Source organism: Perognathus longimembris, chromosome 21 (assembly GCF_023159225.1).
Source record: "Perognathus longimembris pacificus isolate PPM17 chromosome 21, ASM2315922v1, whole genome shotgun sequence".
NCBI classification, from domain to species: domain Eukaryota; kingdom Metazoa; phylum Chordata; class Mammalia; order Rodentia; family Heteromyidae; genus Perognathus; species Perognathus longimembris.
In genome coordinates, this window is record NC_063181.1 from 30339221 (window position 1) to 30357025 (window position 17805).

At 40.5% G+C, this 17805-nt stretch overlaps 1 protein-coding gene across 3 annotated transcripts in view; it reads left to right on the top strand.

The window, feature by feature from the left end:
- The window catches only part of Kat6a (lysine acetyltransferase 6A), a 120804-nt gene extending 104073 nt beyond the window's left edge, over positions 1-16731 (top strand). For all 3 annotated transcript variants that reach the window (XM_048330434.1, XM_048330435.1, XM_048330436.1), the window contains 5 exons: positions 731-962; positions 1768-1975; positions 2649-3251; positions 6536-6851; positions 11450-16731. In XM_048330434.1, the coding sequence (XP_048186391.1) occupies positions 731-962; positions 1768-1975; positions 2649-3251; positions 6536-6851; positions 11450-14115 (4025 nt within the window). In that variant the 3' untranslated portion in view covers positions 14116-16731. The remainder of the gene's footprint in view (positions 1-730; positions 963-1767; positions 1976-2648; positions 3252-6535; positions 6852-11449) is intronic.
- The last annotated feature ends 1074 nt before the right edge of the window (positions 16732-17805 follow it).

The following is a 17805-nucleotide window of genomic DNA, read 5'->3' on the forward strand; positions in this document are numbered from 1 at the left end:
ATAGACTTTCTGCCCACGCTGGCTTCAAACCTCAATCCTCAGATCTTGGCATCCTGAATAGCTAGGATTACAGGCATGTGCCCAGTGCCAGGCGTAGATAGCCATTTTAGGCTCATTTTAAATGTTCTTTAATGAGACAAAAGCTAATTTCTCCTGCCATGCCCATTTTAAATTCTTTCTCTCATTCTTTATGCACCCACGTGTGTCCCTTCCTTGAAGGTGTCTAAGTTGACACCTTCTTCCTGACAGTCTTGCTTGGCAAAACTGATAGGCAGTTGTAAGGAGTGTTTGAAGTAAGAAATTTATTCTTCATAGAAGAAACCTTAGGATTATGCTGGAACTATGACATTCTTTTGTATTTCTCAATTTAGATACAGCAGTGGCCCTCTAGTGGTCCAAATAAAATATGCAAAGATGATTTTCTCCTATTTTATGTAGATATTAAAGCCATTTTAGCTTTAATCTTATTAATGTAAGTTGTTGATAGAAGTCCTGGTTTTCATTAACTGGACTGTAGACCAAGAACTATTAACTTAAGGTAATTAGGATAAAGCACAGCATTTATAAGTTACTATATAATCTACATTGTTTTAAAGTAGTTTTCTATTTTTAAAGGTATTTACCTTTGAAATTGCTATTATAATACTTGGATTGGTTATAGCAAAAGTTATTACTATTTTGGTGAATCAAACTGTTTTAGAGTTTTTGACACATTTGGGAATTTCTTTAGGTTATTTGTTATCAAAACGTGAAGGCCAAGCAGGATCTCCTGAGAAACCATTATCAGATCTAGGTCGTCTTTCCTACATGGCTTATTGGAAAAGTGTAATATTGGAGTGCCTTTATCACCAAAATGACAAGCAAATCAGCATTAAGAAGCTAAGCAAGTTGACTGGCATCTGCCCTCAAGACATTACTTCCACACTCCATCACCTACGAATGCTGGACTTCCGTAGTGACCAGTGAGTTTTACATCCCTTTGAAAAGAAATTGGGGGACTGGAATATGGCCTAGTGGCAAGAGTGCTTCCCTCCTGTACATGAAGCCCTAGGTTAAATTTGGCACTGTGGCTCAAGTTGGCTGAGTGCTAGCATTGAGCGAAAAGAATCCAGAGACAGTGCCCAGGTCCTGAGTTCAAGCCCCAGGACTGGCCAAAAAAAGAAAAGAAATTGAATGGAACTTTTGGGACCAGATAGCCAGATTATTGATGAAAAAACAGTAATTAATGTAAAGTGGTATACTTGGTAGTTCTGAGTTATATCAATTTTGTTTCTATGGTATTTAATAATTATCTATAGACTATTTTTCTAGTTTTCTTTCTAATTTCTGGACCTAAACCACTAAATACATTTCTTCTAGTAACTTTTTATTTAAAAAAAATACCTCTAGCAACAGTATCATTAAAATATATCCATGATTATCCACATAAATGACACCAAGTAAAACATATATATATTAAAATGAAGGACAGACTGTACCCTTAAATAAAATGACTAGAAAAAAGCTACAGAAAAAGGGAGACATTTGAGATCAATAAATGGATAATAGGAAAGGGAACTCAGAGAAGAAGAAATTGCACATATGGAAAGTTCGAGTTAGTAACTCATACTTGTTAGCACTTTGAGGTGGCCTTTTTCTATATTTCATTATTCCAAAGCATTTTTCATTGTCATCTCAAGGGTTTTTTTTTATCAGTTATATGACCATATTCATTTTTATGTACATCTTGTACATTTTTGATTGCTATAAACTTTTCTCTGGTTGTAGATTTGTGATTATACGCCGGGAAAAACTTATCCAGGATCACATGGCCAAACTTCAACTGAATTTGCGACCTGTGGATGTAGATCCCGAATGTTTGCGTTGGACTCCTGTTATAGTCTCCAACTCTGTTGTCTCAGAGGAGGAAGAAGAGGAGGTGGATGAAGGAGACAGTGAAGAGCCCCAGCACCAGGAAAGAGAAGTAGAGACCAGTGTAAGGGTGTGGTGCATGAGTAGTCTCTAATTTTTTGTTTGTTTCATTTTTGCCAGTCCTGGAGTTTGAACTCTTGGACCTCCCACTTCGTTGGCTGGCTTGCTTGTTTGCTTGGCACTCTACTACTTGCTACACACCTCCAGCCCAGCAGTAGTCTCTGTTTTTGATGACAGTTTCATTTCAGAGGTAGAAATTGCAGGAACACTGTGGCTCATTTACTTACCAGTGTATTTTTAAGTGCTAGGCCGTTAGGAGACCATGAGATTTCTTCTAGTGTATTAATTATGGCCAATTACTTACCAGAATGCATATAAACAGTTGATTTTTAAGTTGTATAGTAATTGAGGAGTCTGCATTGAATCAAGTACATTTTGCAAACATGAAATGAAGGTACATTTTCCTTAAAATGTAGAACACTGAAATTTTCAATGTACACAATCACATGAAGAAAAATATTGAAAACTATATAGTATAGGCCATCATCAATCCTTCATTGGTTAAACACATTTATGCGTACATTGAACACACAGTCAGCCTCCTGGGTATTGGATTATAAGCTATCACCACCATGCCTAATTTTGGTTTCTTTGTATGTCATGGAAATGGCAGAAGAGGTAGATATAAGTATACAGGATTGAAAACTTAACCAGTTTGTTTTATTTTCCCAAATCAGGTGGGAAAGTCTATGTCTCGGGAGAACAAAGAACAAGACTCTTATTCTTCAGTAGAAAGTGAAAAGAAGCCAGAAGTTATACCTCCAGCCAGTTCCACACGCTTGAATAAGCAGGTCCTTCCCCGTGATAGTCTTCCTGCGAATAGTCAACCATCTCGGAGGGGCCGCTGTGGGAGGAAAAACAGAAAGGCCCAAGAACACTTTGGTGATAAAGACTCTAGACTGCTCTTGGAAGAGACTCCATCAGCTCCTCAGGAACACTATAGAGAATGTGAGGAAAAATTGGAAACTTCCCAAGAACAATACACTGAAAGTGAACAGTTGACAACCTCTCAGGAACAGCCAAGCCTGGATGGGAAGCCAGATCTTCCCAAAAGAAGATTAAGTGAGGGTGCTGAGCTATGGCGAGAACAGCTAAAGAAAAGTCCGAAGGTTCTTAGGTGCAGATTGCCAGAAGCAAATGATAGACTGTCTCGTTGCTATAGTGATGGAGACAGGGCTGTCCTTAGGGGCTTTAGTGAGAGCAGTGAGGAGGAGGAGGAGCCAGAAAGTCCTCGGTCAAACTCACCACCAATTCTTACAAAACCCACCTTGAAGCGGAAGGTAATGTGCTTCTATATGTGTTGTCCTCTAGCTTCAACTTACTGTACACTGTTGTTCTGTCCTACAGTTTTTAAAGATTAAAGCAGAAATTTTTCTAACTTTATTTTTCAAACTTTAAATCTGAATACAGTGTAGTTTGTGATCTTCCTAAGGAACACTTGAAATGTGTAGATAATGTCTTTGGTTCATGGAAGTTCACTTAGGTGCCACAGGTTTTATTTAAGGGCAGACAACTCTTTTTAGCTTTCTGGTTTGGTGTTCAAATCAGGCCCAGTAAGAGATTAACAATAATAACTGATTAACTGATATTAGAATATAGTATAATAAAAGTTAAGTGAATATCGTCTCTCGCTTTTCACTTATAGCTTTTCTTTGGCGTGTATCAATCACCAACATCACTACTCTCGCTCTCTGGGCTATTCTGAAATTAAAACAAGGCTTATTTGAACACAGCACTGCAGTACTGTGACAATCTATCTGATAACCATGGCTGCTCAGGTTGGAGGAATATGGATATACCAGAGAAAGGCCAGGTCAGGAAGGGGCAGGATGGCATGGAATTTAATCATACTGCTTAGAAAAACACATAATTTAGAGCTTATAAAATACTTTTTGCTGTCTTTTTCCATGTAATATTTTTGGACTATGGCTGACTGGGTAACTGAACCATAGAAAGTAAAACCACTGGTAAGTGGACTGCTTATGCCAAACACATCACAGGCTATGGAGTAAACTTTTGGCATTGGTACAAGTCAAGTGGACTAAATTATGTCAGTTCCCTGATGATCCTCTTCATGGCAATGAGTAGTAATAGCTTTCTGCCAGAGTAATGAAATTATTTATTTTCTTAGCAGGCCCTCTAACCTCACCCTTCCTTCAAAAAAGAAAAGGAAAAAAGAAAAATCATTTGAGCAGGAATAGTAAATCCCAGCTTCTCAGAAGGTGAAGATAGAATGGAAAGTTCTTCCCTTCCCTTCCCTTCCCTTCCCTTCCCTTCCCTTCCCTTCCCTTCCCCCTTCCCTTCCCTTCCCTTCCCTTCCCTTCCCTTCCCTTCCCTTCCCTTCCCTTCCCTTCCCTTCCCTTCCCTCCCTCCCTCCCTCCCCTCCCCTCCCCTCCCCTCCCCTCCCCTCCCCTCCCCTCCCCTCCCCTCCCCTCCCCTCCCCTCCCCTCCCCTCCCCTCCCCTCCCCTCCCCTCCCCTCCCCTCCCCTCCGCTCCCCTCCCCTCCCCTTTCCCTTTCCCTTTCCTTTCCTCCCTCTCTTTTTTCTTTATATTTTTCTCTCATTCTTTCTCTTGCTTGCTTTCTCTTTTCTCTCTTTTTTCTCTTTCTTGCTGTCTTTCTCACTCTTTCTTTCTCTTTTCTCTTTCTTCCCATTTCTTTGTTTCTTTTTCCCTTCCTTCCTCTTTCTTTTTCTCTCTCCCTTCCTTCCTTCCTTCCTTCCTTCCTTCCTTCCTTCCTTCCTTCCTTCCTTCCTTCCTTCCTTCCTTCCTTCCTTCCTTCCTTCCTCTTTCTCCCTCTCCCCCTCCGTCTCTCTCCCTCTCTTCCCCCTTTCTCGCCTCTCTCTTCTCTCTTTCTGTCTTTTTAGATGACCTTGACCAGTAAGGACAGCTGGTCAGGTATTTTGTATAATACCTTTCATGATATTTGAAACGAGTCATGTGGTTTTTAAAGGAAGACCTTAGAAGTATGAAGTCATTCTCATCACATTTAAAGAATATCTGTCAGTGTATATGATAAGTTATAAAGGTGTTTACTGTCGGTATGACTTTTCATTGTTGATGTTACCACAGTGTTTGTCAGGTTTCTCCTCCACACTGTACTAGAAAAAAAATGCCCAGCCCGATATAGCCTAGTGGCAAGAGTGCCTGCCTCGGATACACGAGGCCCTAGGTTCGATTCCCCAGCACCACATATACAGAAAACGGCCAGAAGCGGCGCTGTGGCTCAAGTGGCAGAGTGCTAGCCTTGAGCGGAAAGAAGCCAGGGACAGTGCTCAGGCCCTGAGTCCAAGGCCCACGACTGGCCAAAAAAAAAAAAAAAACACTAAAAATGCCCAGCCCACACTTTGGGTGTGTATGGGTAGTGAGCTTAAGAACATATTATCTTGCATACATTATTTGCTCTGGAGATTTGTCCATTCTGCCCCACCTATTGATTATTCTGATGTTCATTTGTTTCAATATGGACTTTATTCGATATTTACTTGATACTTCAGTATGTAAATCAGTACTATTGCCTTGTATGTTTGCTAGAGATCTTTGAGATTAGTCCTCTCTCTTATCACATGGTCTCATCATTGTGAGTTTTTTTTGTTTGTTTTGAGTGCTTTTGTACTTTCTGGCACTATTAGTTGCTTCAGGTCTGTTTTTTATATTTCCTCTCTCAATCCTAGAATCAGTCATTTCTCCAAGGAGCAGGACTATTTTTAATCTATTGTGAAAATTGTATTCTCAATTAGAACTAGTAGATTCAAAGCAGGAAAAAATACTGAGGATCGGCTAACTACTTTTCATTGCACAGTTATGAATATATCTTTACTACAGTAGGGCTTATATTGCATATTTATAAGGTAAAACAGATATACTGTTTCTTTGTGTGAAAAAATATTCATTTGATTGGGGCTCAAGAGACTATTTTACAGTGGTTTCTATACAGACTAGATAAATGATTTTGAGCAAGTCCTTACTATTTCTTTCCATTAGTAAATGAGAACATTCTATTAAATATTTTTATGGCTATCATCTCTATTACTTGGAGATATAATTTGTGTGATTTAAAATATTAAGTAAACCTAGTACAAAAGTGTATGAATTTCACTAACAGATTTTACTTTGAAAATGCATCATTAACACCAAATAAAAATCTCAACTCTGTAATTCTTCACTTCAATATAATTTTTTGTGTCTAGTTCCTGAAAATAGCCTACAACTTTACTGATGTGGTAACTTTCATAGTGGTGTATAAGACAAAAAGAGAAGTTCAGGGGCCAGTACCTGGAAATTTTTGTATGAAAGTAACTCAGTGGAAAATTTAACTAATATTAGGTCATTATGATATCTGTACTTTGGATGCACTTGCCTGTTCTTTAACAAAGTTGTATTCATTTAGCCAAAGTCTGTGTGCCCTTAATACTATTAAAATGATATTCACAATGTTTTTCACAAACAGCATCCTCATTTTATATATGTTAATTCCATTAGCTTTTAAAATGTTTTTCATATTATTAGTAGAGAAGATGGTGTTCATTGCTATAAATAAATATTTGTTTTTTTTTAAATTAAATAGAAACCAATTCTTCACCGAAGAAGGAGAGTCCGAAAGCGCAAACATCACAATAGCAGTGTAGTCACAGAAACTATTTCTGAGACCACAGAGGTGTTAGATGAACCTTTTGAAGACTCCGACTCTGAGAGACCAATGCCAAGATTAGAACCCACATTTGAGATTGAGGAGGAGGAGGAAGAGGAAGAGGATGAGAATGAACTCTATCATAGAGGATACTTCCATCGCTTGTCCTCACAGGATGTTCTCAGGTGCCACTCCTCTTCTAAGAGGAAATCTAAAGAGGAAGAGGAAGAAGAAGAATCTGATGACGCTGATGGTATGTTTTATAGAACTGTTAATTATTACAAGAGTTTTTTTCTTATTTTGTTTTTTGCCAGTCCTGGGATTTGAAGTCATGGCCTACGTGCTGTCCCTGAACTTTTGTGTGCAAGGCTAGTGCTCTACCACTTCAGCCACAGCTCCATTCCCGCCTTTCCCTGTGGTTTACTTGAGATGAGAGTCTCACAGATTTCTTACCTGAGCTAGCTTCGAGTCATGATCCTCAGATCTTAGCCTCCTTGAGTAGCTAGGATTACAGATATGAGCCACCGGCAGCCAGCTAATTATTGCAGTTTTAATTTCTTTAAATCCAGAACAGTGGTAGCGGCATGTTCTTAATAAAAGATTGGAAAGGAACATGACTGCTAAAGTAAGAAAAAGGCTTGACAAGCCCTAAAAGTCATATCAAGTGTATCTGTGTTCTTTTTGCATTTAATTATTCCTTTAACTCCATTTTTGTCTAATCCTTTCTTGGCTTTTTTAGTTAGTCACCTGGACTTAGCATTGCAAAGATGTTTCTTATAATGTGAACACTCTGAACTGTTTTGCTCATTATTGCTTTTAGCTTAAGCAAATATTTTAAATGAATAAATCCTAAGAAGATACCTCTTTAAAAATAACACAAATTTCATATGGATTGGGACTTGTTTCAGATGTGTTCAGGAACCTTTCCTCACCTAGTATACAGTACTTTCCTTCTGTTATTAGTTTTCTTTTTGGGGGTGAGGGATTGGTTTGTGTTGCTTTGATACCAATTCTAGGTCTTGAAATCAGGGTCTTGCCCTTTTTGCTCATTGGCACTTCATCACTGGTTAGTTGGAGATAAAGAATCTCAGATTTTTTTTCTGCCCAGGCAGCCCTCAAACTTTGATCCTCATATCTCAGTTTTCTGGGTGGCTAGGATTATAGGAGTGAGCCACCAAGGCCCAGTATTTTGTTTTTATTTTCTGAAACAAAATGTCACTCTGTAGTCCAAGCTGTCCTCAGTCTTGTAATTCTACTTCAGCTTCCTGAGTGCTAGGGATTACAGCTGTGGGTCATCATACCTAGCTACTAGTAGTACATTTGTAATAGTATCATTAACTCAAAATAGACATATGATGTATCTAAAACTCTGCTGTTTTTTGTTTGTTTTGTTTTTTTTTGTTGTTGTTGTTGTTTTGTTTTGAGGTACTGGGGTCTGAACTTTTCCCAGAATACCCTCAAATTGCTATTCTCCATATGTCATTCTTTTGTACAGCTAGGATTACAAGTGTGAATCACCGGTACCCAGTTTAATTATTTACTTTTTAAAATAATTTTATTTAGGGCTAGGAATGTGGCTTACCTAGCATGCCTAGCATGCTTGCCTAGCATCAATGAAGCCCTGGGTTCGATTCCTCAGTACCACATAAACAGAAAAAGCCAGAAGTGGCTCTGTGGATCAAGTAGTAACAAAAGCTCAGGGACAGTGCCCAGGTCCTGAGTTTTTTTTTGGCAAAAAACAAAAAACTTTGTTTATATTACTTTTCAGAAACACAGAAAGTAGGACTTGATAAAACCAGGTTTTAGTATTCTACCTAATCTTTAAGTTTTTGCCAGTGTGTCATGCCATCTATATCTAGTGTGTTTCCCTTGTATGAGCACAAACCAATGTGTGTGGGTTTTTTGTTGTTCTTTTTTTTGTGTGTGTTTATGTTACTGGGGACTAACTAAGGGCTTTGCACCTGTACCATTCTACTGCATGAATCACTCCTTTAGCCTGTTGGTATATTAGTTAATTTTGAGGTAGAGTCTTGCTTTGTGTCTGGTCATCTTGGGCTGCACTCCTCCTATTTGTGCTTCTTCATGTCACTAGAGTTGACAGGTACTCACCACTGAACTAACCATTGTACTTGCCCTATAACTGGGATGACAGATAGGCACCAGTGTACCCAGCCACTGGTTGAGATGGAGTCTCATGAACTTATTGTTGCCTAAGATGCTCTTGAACCTCGATTCCCTCCCATGAGCTACTGCATAAGGCCAAACAAAATTTATTTACTTAGCTGGGTGAATTTGAAGAAATCTTACTGCCCACCATTGCTATATAAACTGTTAGCTTTTTTTCTTTTTGCTTTAATTAAGTTTTTCATTCTACTTTTTTTCTTTTTTCTTTTAATAGCAAATCTAGTGTTTGAACTGAGGGCTTGCTAGGTAAGCACTCTACCACTTGAGCCAACTCCTGGCTTTAATTATTTTTTGTGAAATAAGGTTTTAGCTTTTTGTGTAGGGATGGCCTCAGATCATGCATGAGCCTTCTCTCTCTTCCTCCCATTGTAGCTAGATTACAGGCATGAATGACCACGCCCAGCTCTTTATTTTACTTTTATTTATTTACTTTGTTTGGACTGAGTTTGAACTCAGGGCCTTGCACTTACTAGGCAAATGCTCTAGCACTTGAGCCACACTTCAGGTCCTTTATTCTACTTTAAATCATTTTTAAATTCATTTTTTTGGGACAGGATTTTACTATGTCTCCTAGGCTGCCCTGAACTTGTGATTCTCCTGCCTCAGCTTCTTGTGTGTTGAGATTAGAGGTGTGTGCTGTCACACCCAGCTATTCTCTTTATTGTTAATTTTTTGTATAACAAGTACTATCTTTTTTATGTATACGGACACTGTGGCTTCTACTCACAGCCAGGGCACTTTCCCTTAGCTTTCTGCTCAAGATTGGTGGCACTCTACCACTTTGAGCCACAGCTCCAACTTCCAGCTTTGTGTTCATTACTTGAGAGTGTCTCAGGTTTTTATGTCCAAGATGACTTCAAACCATGATCCTTATATTTCAGCCTCCTGAGCAACTAGGATTATAGGTATGAGCCACCAGCACCCAGTTATAACATACTTTTAATGCAATTCAATAAGATGACTATATTCTTTGCTTTATTGTAAATGATTCTCAAGAATTTTATTTATGATAAAATTTGAGTTGTCAGAAACTGGAAATTTACTATGTAACTTGGCACTTTATGTTATCTTGTTTTTTTTTTGTTGTTTTTTTTTTGCCAGTCCTGGGCCTTGGACTCAGGGCCTGAGCACTGTCCCTGGCTTCTTCCCGCTCAAGGCTAGCACTCTGCCACTTGAACCACAGCGCCGCTTCTGGCCGTTTTCTGTATATGTGGTGCTGGGGAATCGAACCTAGGGCCTCGTGTATCCGAGGCAGGCACTCTTGCCACTAGGCTATATCCCCAGCCCCACTTTATGTTATCTTGAATCACTGTTCACTACATTAGTAATGTTTAAATTCTGCCTCCTTGGGGAGTTTTCTCTGATATAGCCATTGCCTTGTATACTTTCAAGTACACAAGTGCTTTTAGTACCTTTTTAACTCTCCTTGCCATATCCTGTTCTTTTCTTGGTGTTTTTAGCTCTTAAAAATTAATGGAGATTTAGGATATATTTAATGCCACTGAGCTATATAATTAAAAATTGTTAAAATGAGTTTTGTGTATATTTTATCTTTATTTAGAAAAAATAATGCTAGTATTAAATTTCGAATAAGTATTAGTGGTGCTTTAACTTTTCTTTTTTTGTTTAGGACTAAGTAAATTTCTTATTTATCTAGGACTAAATGCTTTGCATATAAACACAACATTTATCAAACCATTGTGAGCTGAGAATGTGGCTTAAGTGATAGAGTACCTGCCTAGCAAATACAAGACAAAGTTCAAATATAATACAAGTTCAAATCTGAGTTTTGGGGGAAAATGTTTTTAAAGAACAGTTGTTTAGGGGCTGGGGAGATGGCCTAGTGGCAAGAGTGCTTGCCTCGTATACATGAGGCCCTGGGTTCAATTCCCCAGCACCACATATACAGAAAATGGCCAGAAGTGGCGCTGTGGCTCAAGTGGCAGAGTGCTAGCCTTGAGCAAAAAGAAGCCAGGGACAGTGCTCAGGCCCTGAGTCCAAGGCCCAGGACTGGCAAAAAAAAAAAAAAAAAGAACAGTTGTTTACACTGGCTCCTAAATACTACCTGAAGCAATGAATTTGAGAAAATGGGGGAGAAAAAAAACCCCACCTGATTTGTAACTTATACAATTATGCTATAAAGACAATGTGATAAAAGTTACTTACTAGGTATTTGTATCTTTTTAAAGCTTGGAGAGTAACTTTCCATACTCTGGAACTGGTTTAACTAGTGGGTAGCAGCATAATGTTGATAGGATTCTTCCACTGATTTTCTAGTTATGTGGCTTTAGAAGATACTATTAATTACTTTTGTTCTTTAGATTCTTACTGTTAAAATGAAAATAATAGTAAAAGTGATGATGAATAAAAAATATTTCTTGAGGACTGGGAATGTGACTTAGCGGTAGAGTGCTTGCCTGGCATGCATGGAGCCCTGGCTTCGATTCCTTGGCACCAGAAAAAGCCAGAAGTGGTGCTATGGTTCAAGTGGTAGAGCAAAAAGAGCCTTGATCAAAAAGAAAGCAGGGACATCAGGCCCTGAGTCTAAGCCCCAGGCTAGAAAAAAAAAAAAAAGAAAGTATTTCCTGTTGTGCATGGTGGTCTCAAAAATATGAGAAATATAAAATCTTGTAATCTATCTTTATTTTTTAAATCTCTCCTCTATAGACACTCCTATCCTAAAGCCAGTATCTCTCTTGCGAAAATGTGACGTGAACAATTCTTCACTGGAGGCAGATACTTCCACACCGATGAAAAAGAAAAAGGGATGGCCCAAAGGCAAAAGCCGCAAACCAGTCCACTGGAAGAAAAGACCTGGACGAAAACCAGGATTTAAGTTGAATCGGGAAATCACAGCTGTTTCTTTGCAAGAATGCATTGTTGAGCCCCTTGCTCCCATTCCTAAGGCTGGACGTAAATCTAAAACTCAAGAGAATGAAGAAACTGTTGAGTCAAAAGAGGATTTGCCTTTGTCAGAAGAAAGGAAGGAAGAGGAGCTGCATGAAGAAGCAGAGGAGGTTGAAGAGGGAGAGGAAGAGGATACAACTAGCAGTGAAGTTAGAGCAGCTTCCCCAGTGGGCAGCAGCAACAGCCCCGAGGCTGAAATGAAAGATGCTGAGGTAGAGGAGGAGGAAGAGAAACCTCCAATCTTGGAAGAACAGAGGCAGTCAGAGGAAGAGCCACAGGAGCTGGAAGAACAGGAACAAGAGGAAGAAGATGAAGTGACCATAGAGCCAAACCAGAATGAAGACCATGATGCAGATGATGAAGATGATGGCCATTTGGAATCTGCAAAGAAAAAGGAGCCAGAGGAACAGCCTGTACGAGAAGATGTCAAAGAGGAGCCTGGTGGCCAGGAGTCTTTTTTAGATAGTGACATTCAGAACAGTAGGGAGAATATAAAGGATAAAGATGAAACAGAACCAGATTCTGAGGAGGAACAGCCTTCTCATGAGACATCCGTGGTATCTGAGCATATACCAGGGTCCGAGGATGACCATGAAGAAGATTCAAACACTAAGGAAGAATTAATAGAATTAAAAGAGGAAGAAGAGATTCCTCACAGTGAGCTGGATCTGGAAACTGTACAAGCAGTGCAATCTTTGACCCAAGAGGAAAGCAATGAGCATGAAGGGGCCTACCAGGACTGTGAAGAGACTCTTGCAGCTTGTCAGACACTGCAGAGTTACACACAGGCTGATGATGACCCTCAGATATCAATGGTTGAAGACTGTCATGCTTCAGAACATAATAGCCCAATATCCTCAGTTCCGTCTCATCCAAGCCAGTCAGTCCGCTCGGTCAGCAGCCCTAATGTGCCTGCCCTGGAGAGTGGCTACACACAGATCAGCCCGGAACAAGGATCACTGTCCGCACCCTCTATGCAGAACATGGAGACCAGCCCCATGATGGATGTGCCTTCTGTATCAGACCACTCTCAGCAGGTAGTGGACAGTGGCTTCAGTGATCTGGGCAGCATTGAGAGCACCACAGAGAACTATGAGAACCCAAGCAGCTACGATTCCACGATGGGTGGCAGCATCTGTGGGAATAACTCCTCTCAGAGCAGCTGCTCCTATGGTGCATTGTCATCCTCCAGTAGCCTCACCCAGAATAGTTGTGTTGTCACTCAGCAAATGGCTAACATGGGCAGCAGCTGCAGCATGATGCAGCAGAACCCTGTCCAGCCTGCTTCCAACTGCAATATCAAGTCACCTCAGAGCTGTGTGGTGGAGAGGCCTCCCAGTAACCAGCAGCCGCCGCCGCCGCCACAGCCGCCGCCACAGCAGCCTCAGCCACAGCCACAGCCGCCGCAGCAGCAGCAGCCAGCACCGCAGCCTCCTCCGCCCCAGCCCCAGCCGCCCCAGCCCCAGCCCCCTCAGCCCCAGCAGCCTCAGCCCCCACCCCAGCAGCAGCCCCCACTGTCACAGTGTAGCATGAATAACAGCTTTACTCCAGCGCCTATGATCATGGAGATCCCAGAATCTGGGAGCACAGGGAACATAAGTATCTACGAGAGGATTCCAGGGGACTTTGGTGCTGGCAGCTACTCTCAACCATCAGCCACTTTCAGTTTAGCCAAGTTGCAGCAGCTGACCAACACCATTATGGACCCTCATGCCATGCCTTATAGCCATTCTCCTGCTGTGACTTCCTATGCAACCAGTGTTTCTTTGTCTAATACAGGACTGGCTCAGCTAGCTCCATCTCATCCCTTAGCTGGGACCCCTCAAGCACAAGCCACAATGACACCGCCTCCCAACTTGGCATCCACTACCATGAACCTCACCTCACCTCTGCTTCAGTGTAACATGTCTGCCACCAACATCGGCATTCCCCACACCCAGAGGTTGCAAGGGCAGATGCCAGTCAAGGGGCACATTTCCATCCGCTCCAAGTCCGCACCACTGCCCTCTGCGGCTGCACATCAGCAGCAGCTGTATGGCCGCAGCCCACCAGCAGTTGCCATGCAGGCTGGTCCTCGTGCATTGGCTGTTCAGCGGGGCATGAACATGGGGGTTAACTTAATGCCAACTCCTGCTTATAATGTCAATTCCATGAATATGAACACCTTGAATGCCATGAACAGCTATCGAATGACACAGCCCATGATGAACAGCAGTTACCATAGTAACCCTGCCTACATGAACCAGACAGCACAGTATCCTATGCAGATGCAGATGGGCATGATGGGGAGCCAGGCCTACACCCAGCAGCCTATGCAGCCCAACCCTCATGGAAACATGATGTACACCGGCCCCTCCCATCACAGCTACATGAATGCTGCGGGTGTGCCCAAGCAGCCGCTCAATGGACCTTACATGAGAAGATGAGCAAGTGGACTTGCAGTGAAAAACTTAAATATATATAATAAAGGAACTTTTTATACTGACAAACCAGAGAAAAAAATGGACCTTTTTCCAGTTAAAATATTGCTGTAGACTTAGGAGGAACTTTTCTTTGGTTTCTTTCATTTTTTAGAAAACCTGACCTCTTTTATTGGGTTCAGTTTTGTTCTGGGTTTTGGTTTTCTTCACAATCTTGAACATTTTACAGTAGAACTCATCTGAAAATGGATTTGGGGATGGGGAAACATGCACAAATCCTTTCATAATTAAAAAGAGCCTTACTTTCTTTACACACCACATGGACAGACTTTGTGTACAAGTGAATTGTCTTTATTTTAAAATGTATGTTTCCCCTCACTGTTTGCAGCTCCCACTGTCGTCATTTTTAAATGTTATATATACATCTCAAGGGTCAACTAGACCATTTCCTCCAAACCCAGTCCCTACTTCATTCCAGCAGGAGGCACTTAGGGGAGACTCAGACGGGCGACATGGAGAGCAACCCAAGCTCCTTAAACTTACTGTTACTACTTTTATTAATCAAGTGAGGCAAGAAAATGCTTCGCCTTTTAAGATCTCCTCTCCCTGTACACACCTCTTGAAACCTTTCCCCAAGAATGTTTCTTTATAGACAAACTTTGTTGAAATCTTTGTTTTTCTGGAATCAAGTGTAATATAATTCTTTTTATAATATTCCCACTCAGCACTCAGAGACGCAAAAATACTGTAAGTCTCACTTAACAGCAGAATCTCAGAGGATGCAATCGCAGTCTCGCCTTTGGAGGCATAAATATGGTCACTTAATAAAAAAGAGGAAATAGCCTCTTGTTTTTTACCACCTGGTGAGTCAGCCATATAACTTGCATATTCCACCTGGCCTCTTGTTTTTAGTATGTACTTTGAAATGCTAACTAAGGGTCTTGATTCTTGAGCCTTTGACTCTGATACATCTGAAAAGAGCAGTCCCCAATGATTTGCCTCTCACATGAGTTCATACAGTGTTGGTGGATTACTGTACCTTTCAGTGGTTTGAAAAACATCTGACAAATCTTTTGACACTTGATTTTATGTTGCAGAGATGGTGCAGAATGTGTATCCAAAATGAGACTCTTGTGAGTTTATAGCTACTTAAATGATCCATACCTCTAGTTTTCATTTGTTTTTTTTTTTGATCCCCTGTGAATCAGAGTGCACCAGCCCCTCTCCTGACAGTGGCTAATGAGAAGAGGGAGAGACCTACCACCAGCATAGGGCACATCTGGACAGCACGGCTTCAGCAGCTTCTTACTTTGTTCCCAGTCCATTCTCTTTCCTCTTGTGCAACCAGTTCGCCCATTCTCTTCTTATTACTTGCTCCAGGGATAGGTAAAATATATATATATAATATATATATATTATATATATTCCATCATTAGAAGATGGAAACTATTATACCACTTGGTATGTGCAGTCAAATATCCAAAAGGGGGAAATACTGCTTAAAGAAATACCTGTAAGCATAAATTCTCTCCTTTGTTTGTACATTTTATATAAATAAATTTTTAAAGTACTAATTAGGCATTAAATTTTTTCAAATGCACAGGTTTGTTGGTTTTTTTATACACTTTAATTGACTTTTTCAATTAAGTGTGTTAGATAGAAAAAGGCAGAATTCCACACCTTACCGCTGTCAACTATGAGCATGTGCAAGGCTGTGTAGGACCCGGTTTCTCTGTATATACTATTCCAATTCCCAGTCATCTCTGTAGAAAGTGCACTGTGCTGCCCTCTCCCTACATCTTCAGCTGTGTCATGCTTCCTGGAAGGGATGGGGTGGGGAGGGGTGGGGAGGGGAGGGAGGTCTACTGGGAGGAGGGTGGGGCAAGGCAGAAGGAGAAGCTGTTGAAATGAGGGCCTTGAATTTGTTTCTGTTGGTTTGCGGTTGTGTTTTTTTTGTTTTTGTTTTTTTTTTTTGTTTTTTTTTAAATTTCAATTGGGCAGCTCCCTTTTCCACAGCCTCTTTGTGACTGTAGACCTATTGTAGAAAAATATGTTCTTTTCTATATTATAAAAGAAATTATCCAACAGTAATATTGGTACCTGTCATTTTTTCACTTCTGTTTTAAAAAATGTATTTTTAGCAAGATAACTTGGGTAATCTTCTAAAAAAATTTAAAAACTCACTGTTAGTGACTTTGATGCCTTTTAAAATAAAAGCTTTTTCATTTCATTCCATCTTTAAAATTTTTTATCTTTGTTGTAGAATATTAAAAACTATTTTAAGAAAGATGAAAATTCTCTTTAAAGAGATCTCTAGAGTGTGTGAATAGAGCTCCAGATGCCTCTAAAAGCCGCATGTACAAATGAAGCTAAGTCTATTCCTGTCTGTTTCTATTTGCTTTTCCTGTTTTGTAACCTCTTTGTACTTTGTTCCTGGTGACCTGTAAGCTAGGGGAAGGGGTGCCTAGATGCCTTTGTACTGCTCCATGTCATGCGCTCCTGGCCAGTTGGCCTCCCTTCCTCTCCTTGTATGTAATATCTTCCCCCCTTTCTAGCAAGTACTTTCAAAAGAACTCTGTACATTTTAACATAAAAAAATAAATTATGTTGAGCCATTTTGGATGCCTGTCTTGCATGTGGAATTTTTCTCCTTTTCAAACTCTACAGTTTTTCCACACACATTGTCTTGTAAATATCGGCCTTGTTCACATTCCTCTTCATAGCTAATGTTAGTTCTTGGCCTTTGCTTTGAAATTATAGCACTTACTCATGTACATGTTTAAATGCCAACCAAAGGTTATTTTTTCTAAAGATAACATGGAACCGGACTGGATTTTGTAGGGAAATCAACACTTGAAAACCTTGCAGAGGGGTTATAAGTCACCTTCCCAAAAAAAAGAAATGAAGTTGCAGTAACATGTAGCTCCTACATTTTGAATAAATGAGAGAAATTTATTAGACTCATAATATTACTTGGCATTTTTTAGGGGCAGTCATTGAGTGCTTCTGTCAGAATCAAGGTCCTGGGCATTGTTGACTGTGTATGTGTGTGTGTGTGTGTAGATTTCTGAGTTATTGTGCTTGCCTCATTATTTAGAATTTTGAATGTGAGGCAGAATCAAAATTGAGACTTAGCTTTGGGACTGTGGCCTTAGTTTCCTGTAGTGGACAGGTGACACAGAGCTAATGGCCACTTCCCTTTAGTGGCCCTTTCTCGCTGAGCAACTTAAGAAGCATACTTGACGTTTTCTATAGCGCATGTTCTGAGTCTCAAGGGGCTTGATGCAGGGGGTAGAGCAAGCAAACAAGCAAGCCATTTACAGAAGCAGAACTTTGGGGTCAGGTTGACCTAATATTTTACTTCATTTTAGCAATTGTTACCGTGTTTCCCTAGTCAAAATGGAGTCAGAGTTAGCTCTACCCCCAACATTTCCTACCATGTTTCCCTAGTCAAGATTGAGTCAGCTCTACCTCCTACAACATCCCTCCTTTTCAGCCTAGTCAAATCCTTGACCTATTAACATTGAGGGGTATGTACTGGATGCATAGGACCATCAGTTTTATGGCCCCAATTCTTTGTACAAATGACAATGCATTATTAACAAATGGGCCAATCCAGCTTCCTGTGTCTCTTAAGTGCCTATGGTTAGCCAGTGCTATCTGTGAGGTCCACCCCCAGGAGGGCTCCAAGCAGGT